Below are 13,943 nucleotides of genomic sequence, written 5' to 3' on the forward strand. Positions count from 1 at the left end.
AAATAGATTCTATTGTTTCCTAGCGTTTGTCGCCGAAGTCTTGCTAGTAGGGGACTTAAGATTTGAGTACGAGCACGAGATCGAGTGTGAGAACCACTTTTCAATTCTAGTTTGCAGGCTTCACATCATCACATCACATACCCATTTCATCCCATGAGCCACCCTCTCTGCCTAAAACCAACATGAAGAATTAGGGCTCTGGAAACGTCTCTGATTTGAAAATCGAAAATCGTACTTGTACTCAATCTCGTACTCGTAGTCCAGTCTAAAGCTCTCTAATAATAGTACAAGATCATTGTGGCCTGTTGGTGACCTGATTAATGCCGGGGTTCTACTGTAGAGATATCCCTTTTTCCCTTTGATCTATGAAAACAAGCCTTGCTCCCTTGAAATAAATGTTCATGTTTCCTTGTTCCCCGAAACCCTAGGGACCCTCAATAAAGGTTTAGCCAAACAATACTTCACAGTGGTGACTTAAATTGACGGTGTCTCTGCAGAAGTTTGTGGAGGCGGCGCGGCCGACTGGTCTAGAACAATGGATTTGAAATCTGGAGGTGCCTGGTTCAAATCCTTCACCCTGCTGCTATCTGGATTTGTTCTCGGTAGCCCCGAGTTCAACTCCTCGACCGCGTTGTGTAAATAGCCAACTGGTCAACTTCCCATCAGTTGGGATTCCTGATGATTCGTGTTCTAGTTGCAGTATTTGGTCATTTATTAACAGTGCCCAGTTAACACAGCAGTGCTAAATACATTCGACTTTTAAAAAAGTATTAAATTAAATTGAGAAATAAAATAATCTACTAACTGCTATTTTCTGCTAATGAGCTAATTGTTTTTTTCAGGTAGTTGTATCATACAGGCAAGTCACTTATTCCACTCCTAAATAGCGTTACCTGATAATACAGATAAACAATCGGTTATCACGGCTACTGGTCTCTCGTAAACATTTTACTGTCGATTTTCCAATTACCAGCTGCTGTTCGGGAAAGGAGGGGAAGATTATAGACCAGACTCGAGAGAGCGGCGGAAATCGAGCTTATTCTTAATTAAAGAGAATTTAGGCGCACACGCGTCCAAATGTTAATGGGTTAGAATCCCAATCGAATTGGTTCTGGCCGGGCTCTTGGCTGCTATCATTGTACTGAGTTGATGAACAAGACTATTTACTATCATAGTGCCTCGCTCAAGCCAAGGATATAAACAACAAATGGGCATTATGTGACGATAGAAACAAAATCAATCCACGTACCTGCCATATCATTGTATGTTGCTCCAAGCATCACGATGTCCTCGTCCCCATGTCTTTGTCTAATGTCGATAGCCTGCTGAATTTTCTCTTTCCCTTCAGGGAATTGGCCTTCTTTTACCAGACATCGACCAAGTTTGGAGAGACATTGGGCCCGGCTATTACCCGCGTTGATGCTCAGATCAGGACTGCTCTGAATTCTGTCGGCATCCAGCAAATATTTCTTGGCTTGTTCCGCGGCTTCATCACACAGACCTGGCGAACATGAGCAGTGGAAGATTTCTTTGATCCCCAGGGAGGTGAGGCACTCACTCAATCTCTTTTGATCTCTCATTTCTTCAGACTTCTTTCTCAACAATTCGAAAACAGACGCATATTTCTCCTTTCCAAGCATCTTTGCCAGAAGCTCCCCGACGCTGTTGAAGACATCGATGCACTTTCCAATTTGTACCACAGTCATTTCTCCGTTGTCACACCACTCAATAAGTTGCATGATGTTCTCTTCTTCCTGTTGGAAAGCTGTGATTGCGTCTGAAGCGTTCTTGCTCAGGAACAGTCTGAATGTGTCTGTCAAGAAGGCAAAAAAGTGATCGATGAACACATTCCGCGCATTGACGAAGACTTCACGAAACTCATCTAATGCCTTTTCTCTGCAGTAGTCACCAATGAATCTGAGTAAAGTATAGAAACAAACACCCCCGACGATGTGTTGTTCCAAAAGAGATCGCTTTGCCAGTTCCAATGCATGTTTTGTGAGTTGATGTTCGCTTAACACCGATGAACGAAAGATTTGTACAGCTCTTGGCAGAGTAAAACGCCCTCTAAGAAGTGCTAATGTTACAAAGGCGTTCTTTTCTTGTGCAGTCTGCCAAAGCAAATATCGAGGCAAACGCCGATCTTTTCTTCCTTTGGAACAGCCTGAATCCTTCCTAAGAATTCAAATTTATCTTGTGGCGATGAGCTGCTCATACGCTCCACGAGACTAAACAAGTCGTGATGTGACAAGGCTAAGGTGTAGAGAACGAGTGGAATGCCGCTACAGATCTCTGATAGCCGGTACGCGTGCTGTTGGTTTACCACCACATCTTTACAAGCTCTTTGCAAGAGCTGAAATGATTCCTCTGGTTTAAAGCAGTCCAGATGAATTATCTCTTGCTCTAAGCCCTGGAAAACAGCTTTCACTGACGATGTGAGTAGTAACTTGATTTTTCTTGAAATCATGACTATTTCAGTGATGAAATTTATGATCTTCGATTCTTCGCAAGGTGGGGTCATCCTCCTTTGTACCATTTCGGCCTCAGGGAGACTCTCTTCCCCATTGTCACCGGCGCTAAGCAGAAATTCGAAGTTGTCCAGTAACAACACCGTGTAGTAATCTTGACTTTTCAGACGATTTTTCAGTTCAGATATCGGGTCCTCTACAGGATAATGGTAAACTTGTTTAAGAGCCTTTCCTGCGAAATCATCGAGTGATTTTAGATATCTGCAGTTGACATAAACAACCACGGTGCGACTGTCGGAGTCCAATCTGTCGTTTGCCACCTTGATAGCCGTGGTTGTTTTACCCACACCAGTAACGCCATGGACGAGGACGCATCTGCAATTGTGTTCTGGACAAAGGAATCTACTAATGGCGTTGCATTCCTGGTAACGACTGACAAAATGCGGTATTGTCTGAGGGAGATGGGAAAGATCTCTGAAGGTTCCTGTGAAACAATTGTTACTTCGTTAATCACCAACTTGTGTAAATACTAAGAGTTTTACTGGTATATTGAATGAAGTGGAAAAAATCAGTGTCCGGCTTGAGAGCTCTTACAACTTTAATGTTTACTTTCCCTTTCAGCTGAATTATTTGTTCGCTTTGTTCTGTCTAAATAGTTATCAACTCAGCTAGGGATACTAAGCCAGGGCGCAGCTGCGAAACAAAATAGTAGACCTAACAAGGATAAATGTGCGAAAGAAATTAACCGCTTAGTGCACGAATAACCAAGATGTTATAGTAAAGGATGGGGAGGACATTACCACAGCCAAACGTGTCACGATTGTATGATGATTGAAGAGGAAAGATTTTGGTCATTCACGTGGAGCGAAGAAAAATATCAACCTGGAGAAATTGTAGAGAACAGTTAAAACAGGAGTTTTTGAGAAATCGAGTCTCCAGGTAACGGACTCGTGACTGAATTTTCTGTTGTGGTTTTTCAAAGTCGACGAAACGTCAAGCTGTTCTTGCCCATTTTGAAAAAAAAAAACAGCGTCAAGTACGCATCATTGCATGGCACACCTTTGTCAGTATTGCCAAAAGCCGTTTAGTCGAAGTCACAATAGAGACCGCTACGAGAGGCAAAGTTGTTAGTTAGGATTGGAAAAGGAAGCAGAGGAAATGGCTGCTGCCTTTCCAGGAGTGGTTTCCAAAGTCGAATCAGACGAGGAATTTGATATGCGAGATGACGCAGAAAGCATAAACACTGCTATCGATTTGAAGGATACATATGAAAACATGGAAAGTGATTTAGAGAACGAACAAGACAGTGATTCGAAATCTCACAGCAACGATTCAAGCGACGATCTTCGTATCCAAGTGAAAGGTCCCCTACGTCAAAGCTATGGCAAGGAAGTCGAACCTTTCTTGGAAGGGGATCTGTGGAGAGGTTGCTAAAGCCAAAGCTTTCAATGTCCTTTTACCGTTTTCAGAAGGACGCTGCGAAAACTGTAGTATAAATATAAAGTGGTTTCGTCGTCTCAAATGCGATCCAGTACACGAAGAAGTCATGAAAACCCCGTGTCGCTTCCTAGATGAAGACTCTTGACCAATAGAATTTTTTTCGAAAAAAGCGAATCTGTGATAGAGGGAGATGAAATAGAGGAATGGGAAGAAAGCACCGAAGTATTGAATAAAACCAAGTCTGGCAAAGAAACGGTTTTGTCAACGAGCGTGAATAAACATGTTGAAAAGAGAAAATGGTTGTCACCCGAGTTTTTAAAGACTGTTAGAGAATACTAAGTAAAAGTACTTCCATTAAGAACCTTAGGTGTAACATTTCAAACGATGGAATTGGACTAAAACTAGCAAGAGATGAGAAAATGATCAAGGCCGTCATATATCACTGAGCAAGCATACCATGACAAAAAAGATCGCCGAAAAACTCATACAGAGACGAATATTGACGAATAACTGGTTGCTGAGACGACAAACTAGTGGTCTGTTTTTTGCAAATTCTGTTGCAAGGTACATACATTTCCGGGCAATCCCTAACGACACACTCATCAATCTTCTCTCTTTCCATTAAAGATAATCGATCATTTCCTCACAATCCTAAAAACATCGGTCTTCACACGTCTTGATAATAAGTTTCTCGAATGGTGAATCTCCCCTAATTTCGCAGGAAACAATAAGTTCATAGAGCAAATGTTTGAAGAGTGCCAGAAGCACAATTTTATATACTTCTCTCAAATCATCTCTATTAGGGGTAGCAGTGCACGCAAACGCGACTCGGGAATAACCTCGATACACAAAGTTAAACCGGCATAGCCATACTCATTGTTGTATTGAGGTTAGTATTCCACTTTTCCCTCCTCCTAGTCTCCCATTTTTCCACCAGTCCTCCTGTTCCCTTTTACCCAATTCCTTCAGGAGAGTGGTGAAGAAAAGACCCCTGTCTCTGAGTTAGAGATAATCATAAGTTTATAATACCTGTGTAACTTTCCCGTGTTGGCGATGGAGCAGTAGCATCTGCATGTCGATCTAACAAAGATTTTACAACAGTCATCAATACAAATGACCAAGTCGTGAAATATTCTTTTCTCCATTATTAACGTTCCAGAAACGTGTAACCGAGAAGGCAATAAAATCTTCTCAATTTCACTGAGGTCAAACGCAAAAATGAATGTCACTTCTGTTTTCGCACCCTCGTAATTTGTGAGAGTTTGAAGTGAAAATGTGCAACGAAGAGCAGAAGCAAACCATATTACGAACCAGTAAACTAGGTGGATAGCATTTATTAAATTATTTATGAATATCTGGGTTGAAAAAGCAATGTAGAAAGTTTAACTTTCACTGACTGTCTTATCTTTTGAGTATGACTCTTAGAGAATTGGGATACTTTTTTCATTGTCATTGAGTCGCTGTATCCGTTTCTAGTCGGTCTGTTTAGAGTGGCACCTTCTAGTTCTAAGGATCAATACAGTTTGGGTCCTGCGTAAGTTTTGGATGTGTAAATCAAACATTCCAGAGTGTAATACAACCTGACCCGGTTGATCCGATCCCTGAAGACTCGCCAATTTTGGCATCTAACTCCTCCTCCTGCCTGAAAACAAGATACTTAGATGTTTATGACAAATTCAAACATCTTACGTTAGCCTAAGTAACTTCTAGACTGGATAAAAACAAGAGTAAATGAAGGAGAGAACGGATCCCGTGATATTTATTAAAAACCTATTTATAGCTTGTGCCGGGTTATTTTTAGTCTGCTCCACTTCGTTACAAAAAACTGGCTACATTCAAATAGGTCTCGCTACTCAACGTTATTAGCTTGTGTTATATCTCACCTCATCTGAGACGCATTATCGTATACAGTAACAGTCATTTGCAACTCGTCTTTGAATCCAATTTTAGAAAACTCTTCCTGAAATCTTTGCTTTAATCTCCCTGTCACAACAGCATCCATAAATGCCAGAAACCATTCTTTTGTACTAAAACACAAGTCGACAAGAACAGAAGACGGTCTTATAGACAGGACTCTATCCGCCAAACCCGCCAAGGCATTTCTCACTGCAGTCTCAACACCGGCCGGGTTTCTATGGTACAAAGCTGCTAATGTTGCGATGCCGGCCCCTATCAATCCAACTGCCAACCAGGGCCTGTCAATTTTGACATTAACGTAAATTCGTCCAGGTTCACAAGCAGCTTCCAACTCAAGAGCAGGTCTATGTCCTGCAGCTTGTGCAGAACGCTCTTCTGCCATCAGATTGTAATATATTTACTCTTTATCAATGTCTGTAACCTGATGTGTCTGTTCAGCTGACTCAGGGGTGACTCTGTAGTAATCAGTGACTCGCCTTTAACTTTCTTCTCTGGTTAAGAAATTTCCTTTACTGTCATAAAAAGGTTGAGTTTCTCCTTCCTCTGATGCCGCAACAACCATGGCATCTCTGAACAAGAATAGTATAATACTGTTATACAATTCTCACGCCATGGACAGGAGGGATTTCAAAGATGGGTTAGTGTTATGTGCAATGAATGTTGAATGCTGCCCATGCAAAACTTGTAACCCTCCTCCCTGAATTTGAATTCAATCACAACCTCGAGTTACAAGAAAAAAGTGACTAGCGCAATAATGCCTTATGTGCCATTGTCAGAGAAAACCGGGCAGGACCAAAACATCGAGGTCGGCAGTTTACCTTCATCTTTTCACAGTATAAAGGCTATCCGGAAAAATTAAGAACCATGGCATTTGCTGATGAAGGCGTTCGTTTTTCTTCGAGATATCGCCACATCATGATTTTGGCCTCTCAAGCGGGCTAAAATGGACGAAATTTCGGGCAACTTTAGTTGGGCATAAAAGATACCTCGCACAAATTCCAGAAAGTCTTATTTTCGTGCGATAATATTTGTCCCTTTATTAGTTGACTGAGACATATTAGAGGTCTTTCGCTTTAATTCTATGGTTTTCACGAGGTGCTAAATATCGCCGCCACTTTCAGGGAGTTGTTTCTCAAATGTGCGACGGTTTATTTCCACAAAAATACATTTTTCTGATAGTCTTTCACACTGTCAGCAATATCCAGTTTAATTCAAATTGGTATCTATAGGTAAATCGGAGAAATTGGTCTCGCAAAGGTTTTCAGTTGGCAAAAATAAAAACAACTTCTCCACCTCTACACCCTGTCTGAACAAATTTCTTTTCCTTTTAACACTCCATTTCATTATTTCGTTTTATTTTTGACATTCGAAACAGCTGAATATATTTTGAACTACATTTTGGCAGGGTTGATGAAAATTAATTTGCCTTCGCAAGCTTTTTATCATGAAACGCATATCAAAACTATTTCAATTAATCTTCAGAGCAACTCAGTTGCGTGCAAAATGTAATTCAGTTTACGTTTATGGCTCACACACATGGCTCACGTTCATGCAATCCCGTTCTTTATGGACTCTCAAATAGCTGTCAATAACAGCAGTAAAATTAGCAAGAAATTATCGATACTAATTTAGACGTAATTTCGTTACATTAAAGGGGTGGTGAATATTAACAGGAGCAACATTAAACAAGTTTTGTTGAAAGTAAATGTTTCAGTGTGACACACGTAACAGGGACATTACCGCGGAGGTTTCATATCAGAATGAATAACAAAATGAATAGTGTTGAGTCGGTCGACACTCGGCCGACTATTGACCGACTGTTGATCAAGTGTCGATAGAGTGTCGACCGAGTATCGATCGGTGTACTAATATCTACTAGCCTTGCGACAATACAAATGGCAACAATGAACGCAAGAGAGATTTCCGCTGGCAGTCCTGACATAGCAGGATTACAATGACGTATCGGGATGTTTATTTCATTCGTCTGTCCTTTTGTCATGAAGCTCAAAAGCTTGTATAGAACTTTGAATTTTTATTCGGTCATCACCAATTGTTTATTATTTTTGTAGTTACCACGTTAGTCTTGTGAGTCTAGGGCCCGACCATCGATAGTCATGTTTGGGTTTGTCTACTGGCCTTGGTCTGTATCTCCCACAAAGATCCTGTTTAGGTCTCTTGTTCTCTTAACTTTATTTTCTATTGGGTATTTCAGGAACTCTGTAGTTCACTTTTGAAAGTAGCGTGAAAGTGTTTGGGTTAGTGTCCTGTAAAGATGTTTAATCCTCCCGGGCCCACGCATCGCTATTTAAGTACGTGGACATTTGTTACCGCTCAAGTAGTAGCACCTTTAGTAGCAGAAGCAGCTGTACGAGCAAGATAGAAATCTGTGTAACAAAAGAGAGTCTCGGTACCTCCTCGTTTAGTCGATAAAGAGAGATATTCATTACTTTCTGACCCTTCCGTGGGCCGGATAGCAGTAAAGTTTTGTCATGACCTGTCAGTTCCCTAATTATGGCCGCATTCTCTGCGAGGAGGGAAGGGAAAGATGGTGATGTATTCCCTCATTGCTTACATTCAGCTGTTCCAAATACCTCTGACGTCTTCCTTTGTCGTTTGCACGCTGATAATTAAAGCAAATATGACGCGCTACCCGCGCTGTTTGCCGATTTTTCGGATCCGAAAGAGCAGTTAATGTTTTCAAAACAAAGGGGAACCCATTCAAGGAGGGTGCAGATGTGGAACTATGACGCCGGGAAGAGATACTTGGACATTAAATATTGGCAACGGTGAAAGAAGGCAAATCCCTTTCCCTCCCACCACCACCCACACCCTGTTTGCAACGGGGTGGAGGAAAATCTGTTGTCCCAGACCGTAGTTCAATTTCATTAAGATTTTTTCACAATCCATTAAATAAATTTGTGTTTAATTTTGACATTTAAGCCAACTGCGTGTGTTTTTGAATCCTTTGTTTTTCTATGGATATTCTTGGGCAACTAGCGAAGTTGTTTTATTTTTGCTTACCACGAATCACGTTAAAATCATAGTGGCAAGCTTAATCAAATGCTTCATGTTTTTTTTTTTTTTTTGGTCCGTGAATTTTTCATCTACTTGTATTGGTTTGCAGTGCAATGTGTTAGTGCAACCAATGTTTATAAGAGACCTTTGAATCAGAACAAAATGATCACAAGCTTCATAGCAAGTGGTCGTTCTTCAATTGCCTGCACGAGGTAATAAAGGAAGGAAATTAAGCGGAAAACAAGATGATGTACAAACCTGCGACGATACAAACGACAGCAATGAACGCAGAAGAGATTTCCACCGGCAATCCTGACCAAGCAACGATTACACGTATTGGGATGTTTATATCAGTCGTCTGTCCTTTATGACCATTTCGTGGGCCGGATAACTAGAAAGATTCGTCATAACCTGTATTTCATCATTGTTTCAATTCAGCTGCACCAAATAGACACCACCTCTGACGACTTTCCTTGACCATCTCATTTGCACGCTATTAGTTGAAGAGAAAGTTACCCACCACCCGCACTGCTTGCTGATTTTTCTGATTCGAAAGAACAGTTAATGTTCTCAAAACAAAGGAAACAATATTAGAGAAATCGACATTGTCAACTCCTGTCGTCTGACCTTTGAATTCTGTTACGCGTCACGCCTTCCAAAAAGGAGACATCGATGTAAGCAATGTCCCAAAATTAAATTTAGGGTGAGGCTTCACTCACTATTGACTGGCAGTTTGTTCTACTCGACAGCAAAAGAGAGCCGGGAACTGAGGACCTATTTTGCTTTTCCATGTAGCGTGACGTTAGAAATAGAATTTTCGCGGAAAAAATTCAGTCTAAATAATAGTAAGGATTGGCGAGTTTGAAATGTTTACATACTTAGATTAATAATGATATCACAGCTCAAATGTTCTATTTTCTGTGGAAATAAACTGACACACTTTTGAGAAACAACTCCCTTTTATCTCTTTTTCTTTTATCTACTTATTCTATCGTATCCATACGCAATAGACATAATTAGCTTCATGATTATTATTATCAGTGGACACGTTTTATTTGCATTTTATACCTTTGCATACTTGATGTTGTATTTAGATAGGCAGGTCCACATCAGCCATCGGCTGACTTTTACCAACCTGCGTCAACAAATAAAGCTATGTATGTGTGTATGATGGCTAAGATTTGGGTCACGCTCATTACGGATTCCGCGGCGATATTAAGCACCTTACGAAAACCATAGAATTAAAGAGAAAGACTTGTAATTTGTCTCAGTCAACTAATAAGGAGACAAATATCATCGCAGGAAAATAAGAATTTCTGGAATTTACGTTTTTGTAAAATATCTTTTATGCTCACCTAAAGTTGCCCGAAATTTCGTCCATTTTAGCCCGTTTGAGAGGCCAAAATCGTGATGTGGTGATATATCGAAGAAAAACGAACGCCTACATCGACAAATGTCACAGTTGTTTATCTTTTCGGATAGCTTTTATACTGTAAAAAGGTGAAGATAAACGGCCGACCTCGATGTTTTGGTCCTGCCCGGTTTTCTCTGACATTGGCACAACTACAAAATGTTCATTTTCTAATTTTAATAATCTAATTGTTAAAACAATTAGATTATTCGCTCTCAATTTCTATGAGATGATAGTTGGTGAGGCCGATCAAAACTATATTTTTACAGAGAACTGGACAGGGCGAAGACTTCTTCGCACTAAATTTTTTATATGTATGAAACTATGATGTTATTACATTTTGCATTACAGAATAAAGGTCTTCGCACAATTTTTTTTACATAGTACTGTCTCACTTTGCTGCAAAATTTGCGTAAGTGTAAATACCGATCAGTTATCACATCATAGAAATCGGCCTCATCAACTATCACCTCATAGAAATTGAGAGCGAATAATCTAATTGTTTTAGTAGAATTCTTACTAAAATTCACTTCAAATAACGATTTCCGATTATTTCTTGCGCCTGAAAAAGATCGCTTGGATTGAATTGTCATTTAAAATTGAAGTTGTGTGTGCGCGCGTGCATTAGTTTTTTCAATAATTTCAACTTTTTTGAACGTTAGAAACCGTAAGTGTCCTATAATTTCGTTTATTCGACTTCTGTTCTACGATGGGTGACTTTAGATCGAAATGCGAGCAAAATTGAGTGGGGGATCGAGCTTATCACAATAATCTCGCCAGTATCGAGCGTCTTCTCGACTGTAACGAGCAACATGGAAATAAAACACAGCAAAACGAAACTTCTTGATTCACCATACAGCCGAGTGAGATTTGACAGATTTCGAGATCGAATCAAAAATTTCCGAGTTTCAAGAGAATTCTGCAAAACGTGTATGCAACAAAGACATTATCCAACATAATTGCTTGAGTTCTTTAGACTGAATGATATAAGTACATATTTTGCGTTGCTTTCGATGCCATTCAACTACACAGCATCAGATAAAATATGGACGATTTTGGGTTAATTTTCGACTATCGAGACCTAGATAATCTGTCATACAAGGGTTATAACTTACACTACAGCGCGAAGAAAAGTAGAAAACATAAACAAATACTAACCTGAACTAAGCTCGTCTTCAGCCTTGCACAATCGATGGTGTTTGCAAAAAATACAGTTCAGTATAAACAAACAGGCATCGAGTGGAGGTTTTAAAGCGAGGAACACTTATGTGACTTTATTCTGATTGGTTCTAAAACAAAAGACAACAGAAGACAACATTGAGTCGACACGCTGATTAGCTTCCAGACAAGTTTGACATTGTTTTTACGCAATACTGAGCATCTGACATCAAGGGTCAGCCAGACATTCCACTGTCACACTGACCAGCGAGGATAAAAGAAAAATATAGAACTGAAAATATGATAATAGCATTTATAATATGGTAAACTGGACCAATGTTTCTTGAGTGGTGCGAATTTTGCAATAACGACCGCTAAGATGACCACTGAGAAATAGTTTCGGCAAAATGCTTTTCCAAAACACTGGACAGAAGAGAACAGTTTCTTCTTAAAAAGAAATCTATTTTTCTTTATGTCTTCAGGATAATTTTACTGAGTTAAACGTTCAAGAAAGTGGCGTGGAAGAGCCATTATAATTAGAAACTTAATTTAACTAGCTTGTCCAGGTTGAGCTTGTTCCGTCCGCATTCGGGAATATTAATAATGGTAATAGGACTGAGTGGAGTCCAATTCGGTCTGTAATCACACTTGTTAGTTACGAGTGTGGTTACAGACTGAATTGGACGACACGATGTCCTGTTCCTAACTAATCATAACAATTTCAATTTCCCACAAAAGCAAAAATTCATTTGAAAAAGAGCATTTAATAGTCATTTTTAAATATCATAATTAAAAATATGGAGAATAGCTTGCAAAATGGCTGTTAAGTTTCTTTCAAAACAGTCACCTCCACAATTTTACAAAGTCAGTCTCTTGAATTGGTTACCATAGTAATTGCAATCAATGTTGTGATTGGTGGATTTAGTGGAGAGGACTTAAAATGATTGGCTCATGTAACTGTCCGATTACAGGTGTCCGATTACAGCCAACTGTCCGATTACACTGTCCAATTACAGCTTTGCAGATTAATTAAAGCAAAATACAGCAGTTTATGCACCAATCACATTCGAGGAAATTGTAATTGTTATGATTAGTCTCGTAATTACATAAACTTGCAGAAGAAATAATGCGAGCCGTATCTCGCCATTACGGACCTCACAGCTAGTCAATAACATCTGTGAATCGCACAAAATGTACTCTTAAACAGGCCAGTTTTGAAGTGAAAGTGAAACGTTAGCTTGGTTAGGATGCCTCGGGGGCGGAGAGGGAGTGGCTACAGTTTTGGGTTGACATACAGCGCGCAATGATTAGTTCTTTCAGCCATTTTGAACAAGAAAATCTGTTAAGCTTTCCTATCATTCTAGCGTGCAGTGGAACACAAGAAATAATAGGAAACGCAATATACAAACTACAATTAAATAGGGAAAAAGGCCACAAAATGTAACAATTAAAAACTCAACTAAGTAAAACATAGCGTTTGATTGGAAACATTTTGTTGAAACACCTTTTAAGTATGCAACAAAACCGACTGAATTTAAAAGCTGCAAAGAATTCACGTTAAATTCCGTTAAGCGACACAATATTCGTTCTGGCAAAACAATTACTTTTTTACAAAATTAGGCTAAGTGCTTCGGTAAAGTTTCTTACCTTACATTTGGGCTTTTCCTTTTCTACTTCAGTGAACTTGTTCGATTCTGAGCAACGCAGTTGTGGTCTTTCGATGATGAAAGCCGCATAAACAAATAAAATACTGCTTCATTTGACTTGCATATTATTTCGGATCCTCCCATACACCTTTATCTTTGCAATTTTGCAGAATATAAAGGACTTTAAAGAATATCAAAGAAGTTTGTGCGAGGAATATATCGAATGAAAACTCTGTACTTCTCGCTCACTTCCCACACGTGTTTCATTCAACTCCAAAAGTGAACACCGTGCAACAAATTTTCCCGTCTTTTTCACAGTATCACTTCGTTTAGAGCAAACTGAAATGTCCACTTCATTATAACTACGAATAATTTGATAACACGATTATTTCAGTCACCCTGGTTAAATAATAAACAATGCCGTCCATTTGGCGCGAAAAAATATCCTTGAATATTTGTCTGCGGACTGTCTGTTCCGAGAAGCGAATTGTTTTCTCAAAGCGACACTCGAGGAAAACTGTGAGCTTCGAGAAACAGATAAATAGATAATCTTCAAGGACAAATAACCATGGATATTTTTAAGGACAAATGGAGGTTATTATCTTTCAAATATTTTTTACAACACGCACGATCTTTTTAACATTGGGGAATATCACTCGGACATTGCCCAGTGAAAGTTGGTTCCCAGTGTACCCTTGTGTACCTTGCATACGGCTGGCGCTCCTGAAATTTGAATTGACCGATCAGGATTCAGCAGGCGGGAAAAACTTAACTGTCCTGACATCAAAGCAAGTTGACAGGACAGGTATTGAAACCGGTCAACTTTTCTGACTGGAGATGGAAATAAATATTCACGAAAAGGGATTTACAATTCCCAAACCATGTCAG

The 13,943-nt window shown here is 39.6% G+C and overlaps 2 protein-coding genes across 2 annotated transcripts; both read right to left on the minus strand.

Moving 5' to 3' along the window:
* Window positions 1-2,007: 2,007 nt before the first annotated feature.
* Window positions 2,008-5,148, minus strand: LOC149107650 (uncharacterized). The gene is made up of 2 exons (XM_089296194.1): window positions 4,938-5,148; window positions 2,008-2,952 (listed from the first exon to the last, which is right to left on the minus strand). Exons 1-2 carry the CDS (start codon window positions 5,011-5,013, stop codon window positions 2,084-2,086), a joined length of 945 nt encoding a protein of 314 aa, XP_089152320.1. The 5' UTR covers window positions 5,014-5,148; the 3' UTR covers window positions 2,008-2,083.
* Window positions 5,149-5,225: 77 nt separating this feature from the next.
* LOC149107651 (uncharacterized) lies at window positions 5,226-11,492 on the minus strand. The gene is made up of 3 exons (XM_089296195.1): window positions 11,410-11,492; window positions 5,792-6,394; window positions 5,226-5,550 (listed from the first exon to the last, which is right to left on the minus strand). Exons 2-3 carry the CDS (start codon window positions 6,205-6,207, stop codon window positions 5,463-5,465), a joined length of 504 nt encoding a protein of 167 aa, XP_089152321.1. The 5' UTR covers window positions 6,208-6,394; window positions 11,410-11,492; the 3' UTR covers window positions 5,226-5,462.
* Window positions 11,493-13,943: the final 2,451 nt, after the last annotated feature.

This window comes from Orbicella faveolata, unplaced genomic scaffold (genome assembly GCF_042242905.1).
Source record: "Orbicella faveolata isolate gen_17 unplaced genomic scaffold, um_ofav_v1 contig_26, whole genome shotgun sequence".
Classification (NCBI taxonomy): domain Eukaryota; kingdom Metazoa; phylum Cnidaria; class Anthozoa; order Scleractinia; family Merulinidae; genus Orbicella; species Orbicella faveolata.

Excerpts from the sequence above, each read along its gene's own strand:
- LOC149107650 (XM_089296194.1), bottom strand. The coding sequence starts at position 5,013 with ATGACTGTTGTAAAATCTTTGTTAGATCGACATGCAGATGCTACTGCT. Across the intron at positions 2,953-4,937 it reads AACACGGGAAAGTTACACAG|GAACCTTCAGAGATCTTTCC; the intron begins GTATTATAAACT and ends ATTGTTTCACAG.
- LOC149107651 (XM_089296195.1), bottom strand. The coding sequence starts at position 6,207 with ATGGCAGAAGAGCGTTCTGCACAAGCTGCAGGACATAGACCTGCTCTT. Across the intron at positions 5,551-5,791 it reads GATAATGCGTCTCAGATGAG|GCAGGAGGAGGAGTTAGATG; the intron begins GTGAGATATAAC and ends TCTTGTTTTCAG.